Source organism: Anomaloglossus baeobatrachus, chromosome 11, assembly GCF_048569485.1.
Source record: "Anomaloglossus baeobatrachus isolate aAnoBae1 chromosome 11, aAnoBae1.hap1, whole genome shotgun sequence".
NCBI classification, from domain to species: domain Eukaryota; kingdom Metazoa; phylum Chordata; class Amphibia; order Anura; family Aromobatidae; genus Anomaloglossus; species Anomaloglossus baeobatrachus.
The window spans coordinates 26,593,785-26,616,696 of record NC_134363.1 but is presented as its reverse complement, the minus strand read 5'-3'; the positions used below and the strand labels follow the sequence as shown (position 1 = coordinate 26,616,696).

At 39.6% G+C, this 22,912-nt stretch overlaps 2 protein-coding genes across 2 annotated transcripts in view; both read left to right on the top strand.

Annotated features, from left to right (window-relative positions):
- The window catches only part of LOC142255749 (chemerin-like receptor 1), a 3,860-nt gene extending 105 nt beyond the window's left edge, over positions 1 to 3,755 (top strand). The window contains exons 1-2 of the mRNA XM_075327202.1: positions 1 to 33; positions 2,563 to 3,755. The exon at positions 1 to 33 is cut by the window's left edge and continues 105 nt beyond it. Of these exons, the coding sequence (XP_075183317.1) occupies positions 1 to 33; positions 2,563 to 3,477 (948 nt within the window). The 3' untranslated portion in view covers positions 3,478 to 3,755. The remainder of the gene's footprint in view (positions 34 to 2,562) is intronic.
- LOC142256814 (C3a anaphylatoxin chemotactic receptor-like) overlaps positions 1 to 22,912 on the top strand; it is a 450,349-nt gene that overhangs the window by 144,951 nt on the left and 282,486 nt on the right. The window lies entirely within an intron of this gene.

Below are 22,912 nucleotides of genomic sequence, written 5' to 3'. Positions count from 1 at the left end.
GATAAGGTATTTGATACACTGGCGATTTTGCAAGTTTTCCCACCTGCAAAGAATGGAGAGGTCTGTAATTTTTATTGTAGGAAACTTCAACTGTGACCGATAGAATAAAAAAAAAATAAGACAAACACATTGAATGATTTTTAAATAATGAATTTGCATTTTATTACATGAAATAAGTATTTGATCCAATAGAAAAAAAGAACCTAATATTTGGTAGAAACCTTTGTTTGCAGTTACAGAGGTCGGACGTTTCTGGTATATCTTAACCAGGTTTGCACACACTGCAACAGAGATTTTGGTGACTCCTCCATACAGATCTTCTCCAGGGTCACTCCTCCATACAGATCCTCTCCAGATCTTTCAGGTCACTCCTCCATACAGATCTCCTCCAGATCTTTCAGGTCACTCCTCCATATAGATCTTCTCCAGGATCTTTGAGGTCACTCCTCCATACAGATCTTTTCCAGATCTTTCAGGTCACTCCTCCATATAGATCTTCTCCATATCTTTCAGGTCACTCCACATACAGATCTTTTCCAGATCTTTCAGGTCACTTCTCCATACAGATCTTCTCCAGATCTTTCAGGTCACTTCTCCATACAGATCTTCTCCAGATCTTTCAGGTCACTCCTCCATATAGATCTTCTCCAGGATCTTTGAGGTCACTCCTCCATATAGATCTTCTCCAGGATCTTTGAGGTCACTCCTCCATACAGATCTTTTCCAGATCTTTCAGGTCACTCCTCCATACAGATCTTCTCCAGATCTTTCAGATCACTCCACCATACAGATCTTCTGCAGATCTTTCAGGTCACTCCTCCATACAGATCTTCTCCAGATCTGTCAGGTCACTCCTCCATATAGATCTTCTCCAGGATCTTTGAGGTCACTCCTCCATACAGATCTTTTCCAGATCTTTCAGGTCACTCCTCCTTTTCTGGTAGATCTTAACCAGGTTTGCACACACTGCAGCAGAGATTTTGGTGACTCCTCCATGCAGATCTTCTCCAGGGTCACTCCTCCATACAGATCCTCTCCAGATCTTTCAGGTCACTCCTCCATACAGATCTTCTCCAGATCTTTCAGGTCACTTCTCCATACAGATCTTCTCCAGATCTTTCAGGTCACTTCTCCATACAGATCTTCTCCAGATCTTTCAGGTCACTCCTCCATACACATCTTCTTCACATCTTTCAGGTCACTCCTCCATACAGATCTTCTCCAGATCTGTCAGGTCACTCCTCCATATAGATCTTCTCCAGGATCTTTGAGGTCACTCCTCCATACAGATCTTTTCCAGATCTTTCAGGTCACTCCTCCTTTTCTGGTAGATCTTAACCAGGTTTGCACACACTGCAGCAGAGATTTTGGTGACTCCTCCATGCAGATCTTCTCCAGGGTCACTCCTCCATACAGATCCTCTCCAGATCTTTCAGGTCACTCCTCCATACAGATCCTCTCCAGATCTTTCAGGTCACTCCTCCATATAGATCTTCTCCAGGATCTTTAAGGTCACTCCTCCATATAGATCTTCTCCAGGATCTTTGAGGTCACTCCTCCATACAGATCTTCTCCAGATCTTTCAGGTCACTCCTCCATACAGATCTTCTCCAGATCTTTCAGATCACTCCACCATACAGATCTTCTGCAGATCTTTCAGGTCACTCCTCCATACAGATCTTCTCCAGATCTGTCAGGTCACTCCTCCATACAGATCTTCTCCAGATCTTTCAAGTCACTTCCCAATACAGATCTTCTCCAGAACTATTAGGTCACTTCTCCATACAGATCTTCTTCAGATCTTTCAGGTCACTCCTCCATACAGATCTTTTCCAGATCTTTCAGGTCACTCCTCCATACAGATCTTCTCCAGATCTTTCAGATCACTCCACCATACAGATCTTCTGCAGATCTTTCAGGTCACTCCTCCATACAGATCTTCTCCAGATCTTTCAGGTCACTCCTCCATACACATCTTCTTCACATCTTTCAGGTCACTCCTCCATACAGATCTTCTCCAGATCTGTCAGGTCACTCCTCCATACAGATCTTCTCCAGATCTTTCAAGTCACTTCCCAATACAGATCTTCTCCAGAACTATTAGGTCACTTCTCCATACAGATCTTCTTCAGATCTTTCAGGTCACTCCTCCATACAGATCTTTTCCATATCTTTCAGGTCACTTTTCCATACAGATCTTCTTCAGATCTTTCAGATTTTGGGGATGTCGTTGGGCAACATTGAGTTTCAGCTCACTTCAAAAATTTTCAATTGGGTTCCCAAGACGTGAATAGATGATTTCCCCCCCACCCCATCCCCTTTTCAATCTATCAGCTAATGGAGAGAAATCAGAAAGAGTGTCTCAACACATAGGTATATAGTGTAGGCAACCCATTGATAGTATAGAGAATTATAGCCTGCGTATAATGTATACTCCTATATGTAGCAAATATTTAAGAAGCTAAATATTCTCTGAGTCTAACTTCTTCCCTTTCATGTCTTCACAGCCCAAACCAAGCTTATTGTGCACAGTGTGAGGATCATATTGTTATTTTACAAAAGATATCAATTACTTTATACAGCATTGTTTTTGCTCTCGGAATTATTGGTAATGGATTAGTCATCTGGATTGCCGGATTCAGGATGAAGAACATAATCAATGCCGTGTGGTTCCTCCACCTGGCCATCGCGGACTTCCTGTGCTGTGCCTCTATACCTCTGCGGATCAATGACTGGATTAACCTTAAGACTTCAGAAACAACTTTTTGCATAGCAAACATTTTTTTGTTCAATGTAAACATGAGCACCAGTGTTCTCCTCCTGACGGACATGAGTATTGACCGCTGGGTGTCCGTCATGTGGCCATTCTGGGCCAAAGTTCATAGATCTTGTAAATTGGTGAGAATTACGGCTGCATTCATTTGGGTGTTGAGTTGGCTCTTGACCGGTTTAGTATATTTCGTATATAATTTCATATTCCATGATTTCACTGAATGGTGCACCTATCTATATCTGTATAAGATGAAATATGTCCCTAAAATAAAACAGACCATTCAGCTGATCAGATTAGTGATAATGTGTGTGATCCCTTTTCTCATCATCGTCACCTCTTATATCACCATTTTCTACAAGATTAGAAAAAGTAAGAGATCCCAGAGATCTCAGAGATCCTCCAGGATCATCACCGCTGTTATATTGTGTTTCTTCATCTGCTGGTTTCCATATTATATTTGGCCACTAACACCCTGGTATGGTGCATTTTTCACTGATTTCTATAAAGGAAATACTATTGTTCTCATTTTGGCTACTCTTAACAGCTGCATGAATCCAATCATTTATGTAATTATGGGACAGGATTTCCAGCAAGGTTTCTTCAGATCCATCCCCGCGAGGTTACAAAGAGCCTTAGGTGACAATCCTGGAGACTTGTCAACAGAGCAAAAGGATTGTGAACATTCTCGCAAAACAGAGGTGTAAAATGTGCTCCTCAATATTGAAATTGCAACATGGGGATATGGAAATTACAGGATGGATAGACATGTCAATGATGTGCAAAGGATGAAAAAATAGAAACAAATTTTTGAAAGCATCTCGATTCATTTAGTATAGAATATGAGCCCCACATGGGGTAGAGTTATACACAGCTCATGAATATGCACAACTACCTGCCAACTGCCCTGATAAAACAGTGATAGTCCTCCAATGATAAAATCACTAATTGATCAGCACTAAATTATGTAAACTGAATTAATCCATTTACGGCATAACGATACATTCTAAATCATGCAGGGGTGATCACCACCGCCTGCTACGGTGAGCCAATGGTGATCCCCACACATATCTGCTGATTTGTACAGCAGACATGTTTGCCTCGCAGGCGCAGGTGGATCCAATATCCACCTGTGCCAGTTAACCCCTTAAATCGTGCTGTCAAAATGTTAATGATGAGCAAAGGATGAAAAAATAGAAACAAATTTTTCTAAGCATCTTGATTTATTTAGTATGGAATATGAGCGTCACTGGAGTTATACACAGCTCATGAATATGCACAACTGCCTGCCAACTCGCCTGATAAAACAGTGATAGTCCTCTAATGATAAAATCACTAATTGATCAGCACTAAATTATGTAAACTGAATTAATCCCTTTACGGCATAACGATACATTCTAAATCATGAAGGGGTGATCACCACCGGCTGCTGCGGTGAGCCAATGGTGATCCCCGCACATGTCTGCTGATTTGTACAGAAAACATATGTGCCTTGCAGGTGCAGGTGGATCCAAGATCCACCTGTGCCAGTTAACCCCTTAAATCGTGCAGTCAAAATGTTAATGATGAGCAAAGGACGAAAAAATAGAAACAAATTTTTCGAAGCATCTTGATTTATTTAGTATGGAATATGAGCGCCACATGGGGTGGAGTTATGCGGAGCTCATGAATATACAGGACTACCTGGTAACATGTCAAGTAGTCCTCTAATGATTATCTCCTACTATTAAAACAGTGATAGTCATCAAATGATATAACTGATTAATCAGCAGTAGATTATCTAAGCTACATTAAACTATACTTAGCAGTAGGGTTTCTGCCAAGTCCTTATACTGCTTTTCGATTAGGTGACAAAAACCTTGCGACAGATTCCCTTTAAATAGATGCAATGAGATTGGTTACTGTCCTAGGAGACCTCAGAGTCTTGCACATATCTCTTTAAGACAAAAGAAGCACAAATTAGAGTACCTGTGATTTCCAACAAATTTATTTCCCCAGTATCCAAGAAAAAAAAGAAAAACGTTATCCAGTTTGAATTTCAAAGTATACTTTTTTGAGGCTAAGCATTGCTAGATATGGGCTACTAAAGTCTGCTGCTTTTGTAAATATTTTCCATATTTTGAATCTAGATAGAGAAAAAGAAAACTCTCAAGTTTAGAGTGAAAGAGGTATTTCACTGCTTAATTTACTTTTATTTTATTAATATTTTTATTTATTCACTTCAGCTTTGGATTTAGAGAGATAAAATAGGGGGAGACAAACAGATTATTATTTATTAAACAGGAGTTTAAACTAGAAAGGAGCAGATAAAAAGAGAGAATAAAACCGGTGATCCCAACGTATTGTTACCCCTCCATAAATCACTTGTAAGGCTATATCTGAAATATGGGATCCCACTTTGGGTGCCACATTTTAAAAGGATAATTAAAAAGATAATCAAAAGTTAAGGCCCCGTTACACGCAACGACATATCTAACGATATGTCGTCGGAGTCACAGAATTCGTGATGCACATCCGGCCTCGTTAGCGACGTCGTTGCGTGTAACAGCTCCGGGCGTCTTTTAACGATTAAAAATACTCACCTTATTGTTGATCGTTGACACGTCGTTCATTTTAAAAATCTTGTTGGTTGTTGTGGACGTAGGTTGTTCGTCGTTCCTGAGGCAGCACACATCGCTAGGTTTGACACCCCGGGAACGACGAACAACAGCGTACCTGTGTCCTCCAGCAACGAGGTGGGCATGTCTTTCCTTCGGCTGTTCTCTGCCCCTCGGTTCTATTGGCCGCCTGCCGTATGACGTCGCTGTGACGCCGCACAAACCGCCCTCTTAGAAAGGAGGCATTTCGAAGGCCACAGCGACATCGGTAGGCAGGTAAGTATAGTGTGACCGGGTCCTAACGATGTTGTGCACCACAGGCAGCAATTTGCCCGTGACGCACAACTGACGGGGGCGGTTGCTTTCACCAGCAACATCGCTAGCGATGTCGTTGCGTTTAAAGGCGTCTTTAGAGTCAGTTCAAAGGTGGCAACCAGATTATTACAAGGAATGGAAGGCCTCTCGTATGATAGGAAAAGTTGGCTTTGCTCAGCTCAGTCTCAGGCGAGATCTTATTTATATTTATAAATACATGTCTGTTCAATACAAAGGACTGGCACATGCCTTATACCTTCCAAAGAAAATACTAAGGATCAGTGAGTGGAAGAAAGGTTATTCTAGCACCTAATTAGGAAAGGGTTCATTCCTAGGGATGATCAAATACCTCAAATATTCGGCTTTGCGAATATTTGCCGAATAGGTTGCCGTTATTCGAATATTCACGAATATTCAATGTGCAATTTAAGTCTATAGGAAACCCGAATAACAACTATTCGGAACTATTCGGGCTTCCCATAGACTTAAGGGTACTTTACACACAACTATATCGCTAACAATATATCATCAGGGTCATGGTGTTCGTGACGCACATCTGCCGCCGTTAGCAATATCATTCTGTGTGACTAAAAGAAGCGACGGTCAACGATCGCAAAAACGTCAAAAATCGTTGATCGTTGACACATCGCTCCTTTTCATAATATCGTTGGTGGTGCATGCCGCTGGTTGTTCGTCGTTCCTGTGGCACCACACATCGCTGTGTGTGACACCGCAGGAGTGACGAACATCATTCTACCTGTGTCCACCGGAAAGGAGGAAGGAAGGAGGTGGGCGGCATGTTCTGGCCGCTCATCTCCTCCCCTCTTCTATTGTGCGGCTGTTTTGTGACGCCAAACGCACCTCCTCCTTGAAGGAGGGATTGTTCGGCAGCAACAGCGACGGCGCTGAAAAGGTATGTGCATGTGACGCTGCCATAGCGATATTGTTTGCTACGGCAGCGATCACCACATATCGCAAGAACAACAGGTGCGGTTACTTTGCACATCGAATATTCGCATTGCGGCAACCTATTCGTCGGATATTCGTGAAGCCAAATATCTGAGGTATTCGATCATCCCTATTCATTACAGTTACAGCAGTCAGATGAGGAATGCCGACCACAACAAGTAGTAATAGCAAAAACTATAACAGCTTCTAAAAAAGGGCTCAGCACACATATCATTGTTAGGTATAGATGGTTTAGTAATAAAAATGATTAATTAGTGGAGGAAGGTTGAACCAGATGGATCTGGGGCTTTTTTCGACTTATGTAACTATGTAATGGTGATTCCCTGTTCTACATGATTACCATCTGCAGCATGTATAAGACCTGGGGCTTTTTTTGTTAGAATTTGTAATGTGATATATGATAAATTTGTGAGTATTAAGCAATTATTGATAGTTTTTGACTGTCGGAATGTTTTGTATATAGAGTTGTGTACAGTTTTCTCTAAACCCTATGAAAATGTATCCTTCTATAGGATAGTATAATCATTGTGCAATTTAGAAGTTTAACAATTGTCTATTAGATATTTTCCTTTAGTTTTCGACAACATGATATCTATTCGCCGTCCGTGAATGTGGATGTTTTTGCATATAATGAGAGGTAGCAAACAAATACATAAATATTTCTGCTCTGAGAAGTGTCCTTTTTATATCCAGTCTGGACAACGCTCTGTGAGATATCAAATGCGGAATACAGACTATTACATTGTTCCAAATTTGATTACTATCCATCTATATGTTGTATATTGTAATATGTCTCACCTTCTAATAAATATATAAACAAATAATGTGTAAATGGTTTATTGTTGAAGTGTTTAAGAATCGCAAAAAGTTTTTTTTTCAATGTATAAAATGTGGAATTTTTTTTTTTACAGTTGTATTTATTGTGTTTTAATCATTGAATCCTCTACTTTTTCTGGGATTCTTGGTCCTATCAGTGATTGACAGCTATCTGTACAGATAAGACCACGGCTGGACTGAAAATTCCAGAAAGAACAGAGATTTCATTGATTAAAACACAAGTTATACAGAATCTTTTCTCAAAAACACTATACAGGGTGGGCCATTTATATGGATTTGCCTACATAAAATGGGAATTTTTGGTGACATCAACTTCCCGTTTGTGGCTCATTAGTATATGGGAGGGGGAAACTTTTCAAGATGGGTGGTGACCATAGTGGCCATTTTGAAGTCGGCCATTTTGAATCCAACTTTATTTTTTCCAACGGGAAGAGGGTCATGTAAAACATCAAACATATTGAGAATTTCACAAGAAAAACAATGGTGTGCTTGGTTTTAATGTAACTTTGTTTGTTCATCAGTTATTTACAATTTTATGACCAGTTATAAAATGTGTTGAAAGTGCTGCCCATTGTGTTGGATTGTCAATGCAACCCTCCTCTCCCACTCTTGACACACTGATAGCAACACCGCAGAAAAAATGCTAGCACAGCCTTCCAGTATCCGTTGTTTCAGATGCTGCACATCATCATGTATCTTCACAGCATAGACAATTCCCTTCAGATGACAACAAAGATAAGAGTTTAAGGGGTCAGATCGGGAGACCTTGGTGGCCAATCAACTGGCCTACTATGACCAATCCACTTTCCAGGACACTGTTCATGCAGGAATGCTCGGACCTGACACCCATAGTGACTTACTTAGTCACTTATGTTATGCAACTTATACAGTGGAACCTCGGTTTATGAGTAACCCGGTTTGTGAGCATTTCGGTATACAAGCAAAGCTTGCTGTAAATGTGTAACTCAGTTTCCGAGCAAGTTTTTCTATACGAGCAAATACTCACCGTACACACTTCCGGTTCCATACTTTCACAGCGCTCTGACCCACTCTTGCAGTCCACATAAAGACACAAACACACACAAATACGCACACACACATATTATGCTCACCTTACCTTCCGTTCCATCACCAGGCTCATGGTTCTTGCAGTTCGCCGGTACCGGATGTGTATCGGGTAACCATCTTGATTAAGGAGGAACTTCCGCAGTCAGCCGCTAGTCAAAGTCAGCGCGCTGACCAATCAGAGGTAAGCGACTCTGCCTTTGACGTCAGTGCTCTGGTTACCAAGACTCGGGAGGCTGGCGATGGAACGGAAGGTAAGGTGAGCATAATATGTGTGTGCGTGTGTGTTTGCATGTGTTTGTGTGTTTTTCTGCGTGTTTCTGCATGTGTGGAATGGCACAATAGGGACCAGGATGGGACATTGAACAAGTTGTGGAACAAATTGCATTGCAATGATTTCCTATGGGAAATCTTGCTTTGCTAGACGAGTAATTTGGTTTACAAGCACAGTCCCAGAACGGATTATGCTCGTAAACCAACGTTCCACTGTATTATGCAATAAGTGTCTGCTGCATGCATAGAGGAAATACTAAATTTTAGTGACTCCATTTCTTGTATGGATACCCTCTGTATGCACTAACATCTGTAATTATGGAATATATGAAACTTGGGCTACATTTCTGCTATATCGAATATATTTATATTGTGAAGGGCCAAATTGGCCAATTCCTGAAAGCCCATCTACCTAAGCAAGGTGACGTTTATTTGATGGGACTCTAAATCTAATATTAATCAGACATGCCTTTTTTGGGCTAAAAGTTACAAATTTAAGGGTTGTTAGAATCCAGCATTAATGAATACATATTGTATACTGTACCCAATGGGCTTAATATAATACTATTAAACAATTCTTTATGCCACTGACTAAATTACTAATAAATTACATAATATTGTGTTTTACTTCATGATGATTAGGAATTAATGGATTAGTGGATGTTCTGGTTGACCGAGTTTGGCCGGAATTTAGTTAACAGTTTGGTTTGGTCGTGAAACTTGACCTGACCCTGGAGGACATAGAAGTCAATGGAGACCCAAACTTCTGGGCTGTAAGATAGTATTAGTAAGGGCTAGGGAGGTGAAAAAGGAAGCAAAATGGAAGTGAGAGCAGGACAATTGCCCTGCAAACAAAGGCGGATAGGGAAATGACAAAGGATTTTTGACACCATAGCAAGTAAATTAATAAAATATTTTTTTTAGAGTTCCTTCACAAATCCTGTATTACAGTTCCCCATAGAGACAAAATTAAAGGTCCAGTAGTATACACTATAAATTCTGCAGTTAAAAAGATTGCAGTTGCATTTGGGATCAAGCTGGCGGTCCACCGGTTAGCCTTAAGGGTACTTTACACGCTGCAACATTGCTAGCGATGTCGTGTGCGATAACACCCGCCCCCGTCGTATGTGCGACATTTGGTGATCGCTGCCGTAGCAAACATTGTCGCTACGGCAGCGTCACACGCACATACCTGTGCAGCGACGTCGCTGTGACCGCCGAACAATCCCTCCTTCAAGGGGGAGGTGCGTTTGGCATCATAGCGATGTCACTGTGGCGTCACTAAGCGGCCGTGCAATAGAAGCAGAGGGGCGGAGATGAGCGGGCGAAATATCCCGCCCATCTCCTTCCTTCCTCATTGCTGGTGGACGCAGGTAAGGAGATGTTCGTCGCTCCTGCGGTGTCACACATAGCGATGTGTGCTGCCGCAGGAACGACGAACAACATCGCTACTCACCTGTCAACGATTTTTGGTGTTGGAGCGACCTCTCCAATACCAATGATTTTTACCTCTTTTGCGATCGTTTTAGGTCGCTCAGAGGTGTTACATGCTGCCATGTTGCTAACAATGCCGGATGTGTGTCCCAAACACTGTGACCCCGACGATATATCGTTAGGGATGTCACCTCCTCGATGCTGTTGACTGAGTGTCAAACATTGTTAAAAATATACTCTTAAATATATTTTTCTTCAAATACGCGATAAGACTCATGAATAATGGACTTCAAAATATGTAAAAAAATAAATGTATTTTATATCTATTTAAAAATGGTTGCCAGAATCAGTTACAGAAAGGAAAAATAATATTCTTGTTTGCTTACGTAAAATAGATTAAATTAGTCCATATTAATTAATAGAAATCTTCATTCATCTTTCTTGAGTTCTTGAAGGGCTCATGCTGGAGGCCTGACAGCATATGTCTTGCTTCATTGAGGCCTGGATGGATGGATGGAGGGATGGATCCAGCTTCCAGCAGGCTGTGACATGTGTTTGAGAAACTCTCGGAGCAGGAGTCAGACCAGCCACCCCCTCCCACCGTGTGCTATATGACAACTGTCCAGACCATATAGGGTATTTCAGCTGAACGCATGTTACATGATGTAATCCTTTTGCTGGAAAGATCCAGATGGATAAATATACCATACTATGTCAGCACTTATGTATATTCAATACGGATACCTTAATATTTATTCCTTATAAAAACTTTATCAATAAGCTATGCCCTCCAACATTAACAGAACTGTGAATATATATATGTCCTATTATAAAATGTTTGATAACTAGATGTATTGAGTTTAATGTTTTAACAATTCCCCCTTGAGGCGGGTAAATTATTAATTATTATTATTATTATTATTATTATTATTAATGAAACCCCGAAAATTAATTAATACATCATTAAAATAACAAATCTTCTTTCCTATTTTTTCCAATAATGGATTAATGTCAATAATAATGATGAATAATATTCAATTTGCATTATTCATGTTGTATATTCAACAATATAATAATGTGGATTCATGTTATGGTAGACCGTGACTGATAATCATATAAAATACATAATTATACTTTCCTAAACCTAAAAAGATGCAAACCAGATCCGGTGATCATCCGGTCCTCTGGGATGATGTCTTCTTATATCCGATGTAATCTGGCATAAACACAACCTTTTAAAATAAATCCATTTGATAAAAGATGATTGGTTACCAATTTAATACAGTCCCGTATTGTGTTTATCATTGTTAGACCAGGTCCATAAACTTTATTCTTTATTGCAAAGTCCATACCCAATGTTGATAAACCACAGTTCATAAGTGTAGAAGAATGGCATAGGTCTTTGATGTCTGTACAGTGTAAATTACATTAGTCACATTTCTCCTCCGCGCTGCCTGTTGTCAAATCCTGGACAGGTGATGAGACGTTCTTGGTCAGCACGACAGGGGTTAACTTTAACACTTTATTGCTCTCCTTGGTAACTGTAGTGAGGTCTTAATGCACAAACCATGTGTTGTAACATTGTCCATCCTGGCACCATAAGATCATTGTCTTTCTGTGGTCCCGCAGTGGTAAGTGTATTATATGTAACACAGTCTTATTTGAGACGTTACCTTTTGGACCTTTTGAGTATCAGCTTTTGCAACTTTTGTGGAATCCCTCTTGACTTTAAAAAAATTACTATAAGTCTTTTATCTTCTGTAATCTTGATTGAAGACTTCATTCCCTAATCTAGATACCAAATATGGCAATGATACTATCACTAATAATGTCACAGCGTATCATAACTCTAATACTATAATACCATGTCATTATTATTATTATCGTATAAGTATTAATATAATTGATACTTAGAATTATGTAATGATACTGCATAATGGTATAGACGATAGTATTCTCATGTAATAACTTTTTTTGTCATTGGTGTAATTACCTTTCCAAACCCATAGGTGGCAATGTGTTGAATGTAACCAAAATGTAATATAAAATAATATAATATGAGCCTATAACATGTACCAAATTATAAATATGAAAGGCAACAATGTGACTTATTTAGTTAGATCATCTGTAAAATTATAAACCAAAGCAAATAACCTTTTAGAAAAGACTGGATGATTCCATCAAGACAGAATATTACTCATTATAAATTATTATTGATTAAAAAATATAATATATATGAAGGTAAACCTAGATGTACCTCGATCTTCCATCTTTATTACTCTAATTTAATTTATTTGATTTGTCTATTATTTAATAAATAACCTACTATATAAGAAAATGTATAACTATAAGTAATATTTCATCCTTATTGTGTTAACATACTAATGTAAGAATAATGTATTACTAGGAAGTAAATAATTAAATATATTAATAAAATGAAGTGTTCTTTTCTTCCAAAAACTGGAACTTTCCATTTTATTATGATTCATATTTAATAAAGTAATATTCTTATATTAGATATTACTTAACTAAATATTGAAGTGTTTTCTCAATTGAGATATTTAAAATTAGAAGGAAAAAATAAAATTGTAGAATTAAAATTTTGAATATTGAATAAAAATAATCAAAAATAAAAAATAGGAATAAAAGGAAAAATGAAAATTGGAATCAAAATAAAAATAAAAATTGGAATAAAAATAAGGCCTTCATGTATATGACACTTATGTCCTTAATAACACATAACCTTAATATTACCAATATCTTGTATGATTTCAGTACCTGTCATATCATTTACCGATAAAAATAATTAAGTCATGTAATCTTGCTAATAATACTCTTCTTTGGTATATAAATGCATTGTGATTACCATACTTCAAATATTTTTTCCAATTTTCCTTTTGTACTTGATTAATATTAATTATTAAAGTATTGTGTAGACACGTATATTAATCAAATATAAATGTGTGATTGAGACCAAACCTTTTCTTTTAATATCATCAAATATGATGTTATAAAAAAATTAATATGTTAAGATTAAATTAAATTAAAATTTATGTTGTATATCTTCAAGACCATATTATAAATATTTCTTTCATATTTGAAAAGAAAATAATTACCAATCTGTGTATCAGTAAAATAAAATAAGTAACACAAAACTGTATAAATCAAAACATTAAAAATACTTATTCTAAAATATGATTCTTCAGAATAAACCTGTGATAAGGGACACATCTACATTAAAGAAATATGTCTATGAATAAGATATATTCTATATAAATTCCTTCATTATTAATACTTATGCACTATAACTTATTTATTCTAATAATATATATATATATATACAGTGCCTGCAAGTAGTCTTCAACCCCCTGCAGATTTAGCAGGTTTGATAAGATGCAAATAAGTTAGAGCCTGCAAACTTCAAACAAGAGCAGGATTTATTAACAGATGCATAAATCTTACAAACCAACAAGTTATGTTGTTCAGTTAAATTTTAATAAATTTTCAACATAAAAGTGTGGGTCAATTATTATTCAACCCCTAGGTTTAATATTTTGTGGAATAACCCTTGTTTGCAATTACAGCTAATAATCGTCTTTTATAAGACCTGATCAGGCCGGCACAGGTCTCTGGAGTTATCTTGGCCCACTCCTCCATGCAGATCTTCTCCAAGGTATCTAGGTTCTTTTGGTGTCTCATGTGGACTTTAATCTTGAGCTCCTTCCACAAGTTTTCAATTGGGTTAAGGTCAGGAGACTGACAAGGCCACTGCAACAACTTGATTTTTTCCCTCTTGAACCAGGCCTTGGTTTTCTTGGCCGTGTGCTTTGGGTCGTTGTCTTGTTGGAAGATGAAATGACGACCCATCTTAAGATCCTTGATAGAGGAGCGGAGGTTCTTGGCCAAAATCTCCAGGTAGGCCGTGCTATCCATCTTCCCTTGGATGCAGACCAGATGGCCAGGCCCCTTGGCTGAGAAACAGCCCCACAGCATGATGCTGCCACCACCATGCTTGACTGTAGGGATGGTATTCTTGGGGTCGTATGCAGTGCCATCCAGTCTCCAAACGTCACGTGTGGGGTTGGCACCAAAGATCTCGATCTTGGTCTCATCAGACCAGAGAACTTTGAACCAGTCTGTCTCAGAGTCCTCCAAGTGATCATGAGCAAACTGTAGATGAGCCTTGACATGACGCTTTGAAAGTAAAGGTACCTTACGGGCTCGTCTGGAACGGAGACCATTGCGGTGGAGTACGTTACTTATGGTATTGACTGAAACCAATGTCCCCACTGCCATGAGATCTTCCTGGAGCTCCTTCCTTGTTGTCCTTGGGTTAGCCTTGACTCTTCGGACAAGCCTGGCCTTGGCACGGGTGGAAACTTTCAAAGGCTGTCCAGGCCGTGGAAGGCTAACAGTAGTTCCATAAGCCTTCCACTTCCGGATGATGCTCCCAACAGTGGAGACAGGTAGGCTCAACTCCTTGGAAAGGATTTTGTACCCCTTGCCAGCCTTGTGACCCTCCACGATCTTGTCTCTGATGGCCTTGGAATGCTCCTTTGTCTTTCCCATGTTGACCAAGTATGAGTGCTGTTCACAAGTTTGGGGAGGGTCTTAATTAGTCAAAAAAGGCTGGAAAAAGAGATATTTAATCCAAACATGTGAAGCTCATTGTTCTTTGTGCCTGAAATACTTCTTAGTACTTTAGGGGAACCAAACAGAATTCTTGTGGTTTGAGGGGTTGAATAATAAATGACCCTCTGAATAAACTTTTCACAATTTAAAAAAAAAATAACATTCTTTTTTGCTGCAGTGCATTTCACACTTCCAGGCTGTCAAATTCTCTGGTAGACCTTTTCTTCAATAATGAGAATGGGAGAGAATTTCCACAAGACACCTGTTTCTGTCTTTCAGGGCTTTTAAATATAACTTGTCTGAGATCATCAGTATTAAATCTTGTGACAAGTCCCTCCTTTGGAGACAAGGAAAGAGGAGGGGTGTATGATTTGTAATTTACATGCAATTTCCTACGAAGTTCATACATTTTGTCACAGGAATATTTGGATCTGGGAGACACTGTTGGTTTTTCATAAAATATCTCCTTTATTGGTTTCACAGAATTAATTCATTTCTGTTTTGATTGCTTTTGGTAATTTCTAACAAAATAGATAAATTGGGTACTTTCGAATAGATTCCGTTTCTTTATCGCTATAGCACAGCACAGGTTTTAGTATCAAGAATTTTATTACATTTCTTGACGAACAAATGTACTGTTTCAATCGGTCTGACATTTGGAATAACCGCCCTATATAAACATTCAGAAACGGACATAAATGAGAACGTACTTTCATTCTGTTCAATTTGTAATTCCTTCAACATCTCATAATTTGGATTAGATTCATTCCGTTCACAGAAAATGAGATTTCTCAGCCTCATGATGTCATCATCATTTGGACAATCAAAAGTCTCATTGTCAGAAGACTTTTTTAATGCTAGCTGTCTGAAAAAATGCTGGGGTAACCACATATGGAATATTTGATTCTTCTCACTATTGGTTAAATTTAGCTTTTCAACACTACTTTCAAATATTTCTGAATTTCTGCATACATGTATTTTGGGATTATATGCGGGTATTAATTTGCATATATCCAAAAGATTCTTCCTAAGTTTAACCCCTAACTTAGCCTGTTCTAATTTTAGAAACTGATCTCCGCCATGCTCTCTGACTACTCCCCCTTTTGGCTTCTCTACGTCATTTCCTGCTTCTGTTCCAATGTCCCGAAGGTTACCTTGAATAGACGGCACATGTCTGCGGCCATCTTGATTACAGTCAAAATCTGACTTTTCAGGTTGTCCATTCCCACAATCCTTAAATTTCTCTAACACTAACTTGTGAAATTCATAGACTAAATGACAGACATTCCTGATTTTCTGTTTCTCTCTATTAAAAGACATTGCACATTCTACACGTGAATTCTCAAGTTCACATTTGCCATAAAGGCTTAACAAAAGCTTTTCTACATTAAAAATATCTGAGTATGTGAACTGTATTTTACTTTGCTTAGAAAAAGAAGAGATACAATCAATTTTCTTGCCTGAAATGACCAGATGATCTAATGGATGATCCTCTGAGACTTGATTCACCTTGTTCAGCACGTCCATTACTTTATGGACTGACTTATTCTTTTTTGTTCTAAGACACGTCAAAGGTTAACTTCTGTGGCTTTGTAAACTCTTTAAAGTTCATTTAAAAAACATTCATGCGACATGAATATATCCATATTTCCTACGTTCTGCGTGATTTTTTATAAATTGTCGATTCCTGATACTTTGCAAAAGGTATTCAATACTTCTGTCCCCCTTATGCAAAGTGAAGGAATAAGTACAAAAAATGGAAAAAAAAATCAAGAATGGCTGGCTCTCCAAATGTTAAAAATATACTCTTAAATATAATTTTCTTCAAATACACGATCAGACGCATGAATAATAGACTTCAAAATATGTAAAAAAAATAAATGTATTTTATATCTATTTAAAAATGGTTGCCAGAATCAGTTACATAAAGGAAAAATAATATTCTTGTTTGCTTACGTAAAAGAGATTCAATTAGTCCATATTAATTAATAGAAATCTTCATTCATCTTTCTTGAGTTCTTGAAGGGCTCATGCTGGAGGCCTGACAGCATATGTTTTGCATCGATGAGGCCTGGATGGATGGATGTAGGGATGGATCCAGCAGGCTGTGACATGTGTTTGAGAAACTCTCGGAGCAGGAGTCAGACCAGCCACCCCCTCCCACCATGAGTTATATGACAACTGTCCAAACCATGTAGGGTATTTCAGCTGAACTCATGTTACATGATGTAATCCTTTTGCTGGAAAGATCCAGATGGATAAATATACCATACTATGTCAGCACTTACGTATATTCAATACGGATACCTTAATATTTATTCCTTATAAAAACTTTATCAATAAGCTATGCCCTCCAACATAAACAGAACTGTGAACATATATAATATGTCATATTATAAAATGTTTGATAACTAGATGTATTGAGTTTAATGTTTTAACAAACATTTAGGTTGAAAAATGTATTACTATGATAATGGAATATTACTTTATTTTATTGGTTGTTGGAACTTGGGCCATGATTAAGAGAGGACCAACTGGAAGACAATGCGAAGGAACTGGAGGCAATCTCAGGCATGCAATCAAAAAACACCTCTAGCTCTTCTGTCTTTACGTTTCAAACAGTGGTACTCGGGTTTATGAAATTACATAGAACATCCTGTCCTTGCTCATCTCTGATATTCACTACATTATCTAAGGAGTAATACTGTTGCAAACAGAAATACAGATTTTACAGGTGGTTGTCGGCTGAGTAACATAGCCAGTACCTCCGTATATTGGTCGGGCTTAGATCCATGTTTGTCAAATGTCATGACTACTTTGTTAAAAAAAGAAGTAAAGTAATTGCTTAAAGAGCGTGCCATTTCAACATAGGGAGACTACTTGGATATACAATACTTCACAGGGAATTTGAAAAAGCAACTAGTCCCTTTAGAGCGGAAGGTAACTGGAACTTTAATGCCACCTATTGGGGTAACAATCATAAAAGTTAATACTGAACCTTAAAAGGTCCCTACGATAAGACTTGGAATAAAAAGGCAAACCAGAAACTTCATGTGCAGACACATTTCGAGATGCTTCCCCACTCATTAGTGCAAAGGACGAGAACCGTGATAATTTTACACTATAAACACCCTGTCACCTAACAAACCATTATTATTGCATTGCATGAATAAGGAGCAAACACCTGGAAACAACTGCCTGCACATAGTATTTCTGGTTTGGCTTATCTTCTAAGTAGAGTTGAGCGCGGTTCGCGGTTCGTGGTTCTCCAGTTCTAGGCTCGAGTGATTTTGGGGGCTGTTCGAGATCGAACTAGAACGCGAGCTTTTTGCAAAAGCTCGATAGTTCTAGATACGTTCGAGAACGGTTCTAGCAGCAAAAAGCAGGGCTTTTTACAGCTACAGTGTGCAGGGAGCAATCCTGGCAGCCTGCCACAAGCTGGTAACCAAGATAAACATCGGGTATCCAAGCAAAGCGCTTTGGTTAGTAACCCGATGTTTATCCTAGTTACGTGCAGGAAGCCCACACTTCCCCGCTCAGCTCGCTCCGCCCCCTCCTGCCCGCGGCATGTACACATACATACACATACACACACACACACACACACATGGTCCCGCTCGGCTTACCTGCGGTGATGAAGTCCCGCCATCCCGACCTCAGCGCTGTCACTGTCCTCCATGGCCGCCGCTTGTCACATCACCTCTCGCTTCCGACCCGAGACTGACTAGCGGTGACGTCACGGGCCTCTCGCGATACTTGGTGTGAAGGCGCCGGTCATTGAACTCAGTGACAGGTGCTTTCAGTGTGCTGGAGATCAGCGCAGGTAATGTACCTCGCTGACAGCAGCACTTGTCATCCCCTGCAGTGACCTGGGCTGACCCATTGATGTTAGCTCAGGTCACTGCACTGCTCTCCCAGCCAATGGGGAACATCCTGCTCTTCATTGACTGGGACAGTGTGCATCGTCATGGCAACCCCTTGGATTACACCAGACCTGGATTTGTTTTTCATTCTAATAAATTGGTTAAAGAGGGAATGTTTTGGGGAGTGTTTTTTCAAATAAAAATGTGTTTGTCGTCTATTTTTTTTATTACTGACTGGGTTGGTGATGTCAGGTATCTGATAGACGCCTGACCTCACCAACCCCAGGGCTTGATGCCAGGTGACATTACACATCTGGTATTAACCCCATATATTACCCCGTTTGCCACCGCACCAGGGCGCGGGATGAGCTGGGGCGAAGCACCAGGATTGGCGCATCTAATGGATGCGCCACTTCTGGGGCGGCTGCGGCCTGCTATTTTTAGGCTGGGGAGAGTCCAATAACCATGGACCTCCCTAGTCTGAGAATATCAGGCCCCAGCTGTCTGCTTTACATTGGCTGGTGATCCAATTTTGGGGGACCCCTACGTGTTTTTTTTTTTAATTATTTATTTAATTTAAAATAACAGCGTGGGGTGCCCTCAGTTTTGGATTACCAGCCAAGGTGAGGTTGCCAGCTGTGGTCTGCAGGCTGCAGCCGTCTGCTTTACCCAAGCTGGCTACAAAACTAGGGGGAACCCTACGTCATTTTTTTTTTCATTTTTTTGGCTAAATACAAAACTAAGCTCCCCTTAGTGCCACATGAAAGGCACCAAAGGGTGCTCCACTTTTTCTCCACTTTTTCTACATTTTTTTCTCCATTTTTTCTCCATTTTTTCTCCACTTTTTCTCCACTTTTTCTCCACTTTTTCTCCACTTTTTCTACATTTTTTCTACATTTTTTTCTCCACTTTTTCTCCACTTTTTCTCCACTTTTTCTTAATTTTTTTCTCCACTTTTTCTCCACTTTTTCTCCACTTATTCTCTATTTTTTTCTCCACTTTTTCTCCACTTTTTCTCCATTTTTTCTACATTTTTTTCTCCACTTTTTCTCCACTTTTTCTCCACTTTTTCTCCACTTTTTCTCCACTTTTTCTACATTTTTTTCTCCACTTTTTCTCCACTTTTTCTCCACTTTTTCTCCACTTTTTCTCCACTTTTTCTTAATTTTTTTCTCCACTTTTTCTCCACTTTTTCTCCACTTTTTCTCCACTTTTTCTTCACTTTTTCTTCACTTTTTCTTCACTTTTTCTCCACTTTTTCTCCACTTTTTCTCCCCTTTTTCTCCACTTTTTCTCCATTTTTTTCTCCACTTTTTCTCCACTTTTTCTCCGTTCTTTTTCTATGGTCGATCTACCCATTAGCTCTGCCATGCATTGTGTAGCTCTACACCTACTGCACATGTTACTTTATGATTGACATCTCTTTCGTACCAGAGCTGTCTAAGCCTACTCTAACCCCATATTTGTCATTACTATATTGTCCTTGTACTGTATTATGACATTTGTATCATGTGTTTCATTTCTTGCTGTGTTGCAATTTTTTTGCTGCATCCCAATTGTACCTCTACATTGTTCGAGTTTATGTTATTGTTCTCTCACTCTTATGTGATACTGATTATTGTCATTTTTCATGATTACATGCAGATAAGTCCAATCTGACGAAGGCTCAGGCCGAAACATCATTTGTAACTTGTTTTGGACAAAAACATATATGCTTATGAAAAAAATTTTTTTCTTAATACGGACCAATAAAGAGTGATTTTGCATTACTATCCGTTGTGACTTACTGACTTAGTCTGGGAGATTTAGAGTGCCGAGGTTACTCACTAATTTTATCTATTATTACCTCTGAGCACCTATATATCAGTGAGCAGAGCTTCCTCTACAGTAGTTCTCCTGATTAGGCATGCCCTTACCTCATGAGCAGGGCATTGCAGCTTTGGTAGCAACCATTACGACATGGACTCTGCTGCTGTGGACCCGAGAAGAGTGAGTGCAGATTCAATGCACCCACACTCCTCACATGAAGGGTCCGCACTCCTAGAAAATGGGGGATACGTTCCCTGAGTGTCTCCCCCCCAGATGGTCTAGAGTCGTCGTGGGACCCCTTTATTTTTTTACTTACAATAAATTGGTGAAAGAGGAAATGTTTTGGGGACTGTTTTTTCAAATAAATTTCTTTTGTCGATTTTTTTTTTTTTTTGTTAGTACTGACAGTTTATGATGTTGGGTATCTAATAGATGCCATGACATCACAAACTGCTGGGCTTGATCTCAGGTTACTTTACAGCTAGTATCAACCCGATTTATTACCCCGTTTGCCACTGCACCAGGGCACGGGATGAGCTGGGGTGAAGCGCCAGGATTGGCGCATCTAGTGGATGCGCCACGTCTGGGGTGCCTGCGGCCTGCTATTTTTAGGCTGTGAAGGCCCAATAACTATGGACCTTCCCACCCTGAGAATACCAGACCACAGCTGTCCGCTTTACCTTGGCTGGTGATCCAATTTGGGGGGGACCCTACTTTTATTGTGTAATTATTAATATTTATAAAATAATTATAAAAAAGAGCCTGAGGGGACCTCCACATTGGATCCCCAACCACGGTAAAGCTGCCAGCTGTGGTTTTCAGGCTACAGCCGTCTGCTTTACCCTAGCTGGCTATCAAAAATGGGGGGACCCAACGTCATTTTTTTTTTAACTATTTTTTAAATAGAAAAAATTAATGGGCTTCCCTGTATTTTGATTGCCAACCAAGGTAACGGCAGGCAGATGGGGGTGGCAACCCATAGCTGTCTGCTTTATCTACGCTGAGAATCAAAAATACCGCGGAGCGCTACGTCATTTTTTTAAAGATTTATTTTTACAGCACTGTGATGTCCAGCAATCAAAATACAGGGAAGCCCATTTTATTTTTAGTTATTTAAATAAATAATTAAAAAAAATATATATGGGCTCCCGCTGCATTTTTTGTATTGCTAGCTAAAGGTAACCCAAGCAGCTACTGGATGCTAACCCCCACTGCTTGATGTTACCTTCACTGGCAATGGAAAATCCAGGGAAGCATTTTTTATTTTTTTTGCCAAAAAACTACAAAAAAAGGACGTGAGCTTCGCCATATTTTTGTATGCTAGCCAGGTATAGCAGGCAGGTGCTGGAAGAGTTGGATACAGCGCCAGAAGATGGCGCTTCTATGAAAATGCCATTTTCTGAGGCGGCTGCAGACTGCAATTCGCAGCAGTGGGGCCCAGAAAGCTCAGGCCAACCTGTTCTGCGGATTCCAATCCCCAGCTGCCTAGTTGTACCTGGCTGGACACAAAAATGGGGCGAAGCCTACGTCATTTGTTTTCTAATTATTTCATGAAATTCATGAAATAATAAAAAAGGGGCTTCCCTTAATTTTTGGTTCCCAGCCGGGTACAAATAGGCAACTGGGGGTTGGGGGCAGCCGTACCTGCCTGCTGTACCTGGCTAGCATACAAAAATATGGCGAAGCCCACATAATTTTTTCAGGGGGCAAAAAACTCCTGCATACAGTCCTGGATGGCGTATGCTGAGCCTTGTAGTTCTGCAGCTGCTGTCTGTCTGTATGGAGAAGAGCACACAGCAGCTGCAGAACTACAAGGCTCAGCATACTCCATCCAGGACTGTATGCAGAAGTTTTTTGCCCACCAAAAAAATGACGTGGGCTTCGCCATATTTTTGTATGCTAGCCAGGTACAGCAGGCAGCCGCGGGCTGCCTCCAACCCCCAGTTGCCTATTTGTACCTGGCGAAGAACCAAAAATATAGGGAAGCCCATTTTTTTTTAATTATTTCACTTATTTCATGAAATAATTAAAAAACAAATGACGTGGGCTTCGCCCCATTTTTGTGTCCAGCCGGGTACAACTAGGCAGCTGGGGATTGGAATCCGCAGCACAGGTTAGCCCGAGATTTCTGGGCGCCTCTGCTGCGGATTTCAGTCCGCAGCCGTCCCAGAAAATGGCGCTCTCATAGAAGCGCCATCATCTGGCGCTGTATCCAACTCTTCCAACAGCCCTGGAGCCGGGTGGCTTGTTGGGTAATCATGAGTTAATACTGGCTTTGTTTTACTAGCCAGTATTAAGCCAGAGATTCTTAATGTCAGGCACGTTTGACCCGGCCATTAAGAATCTCC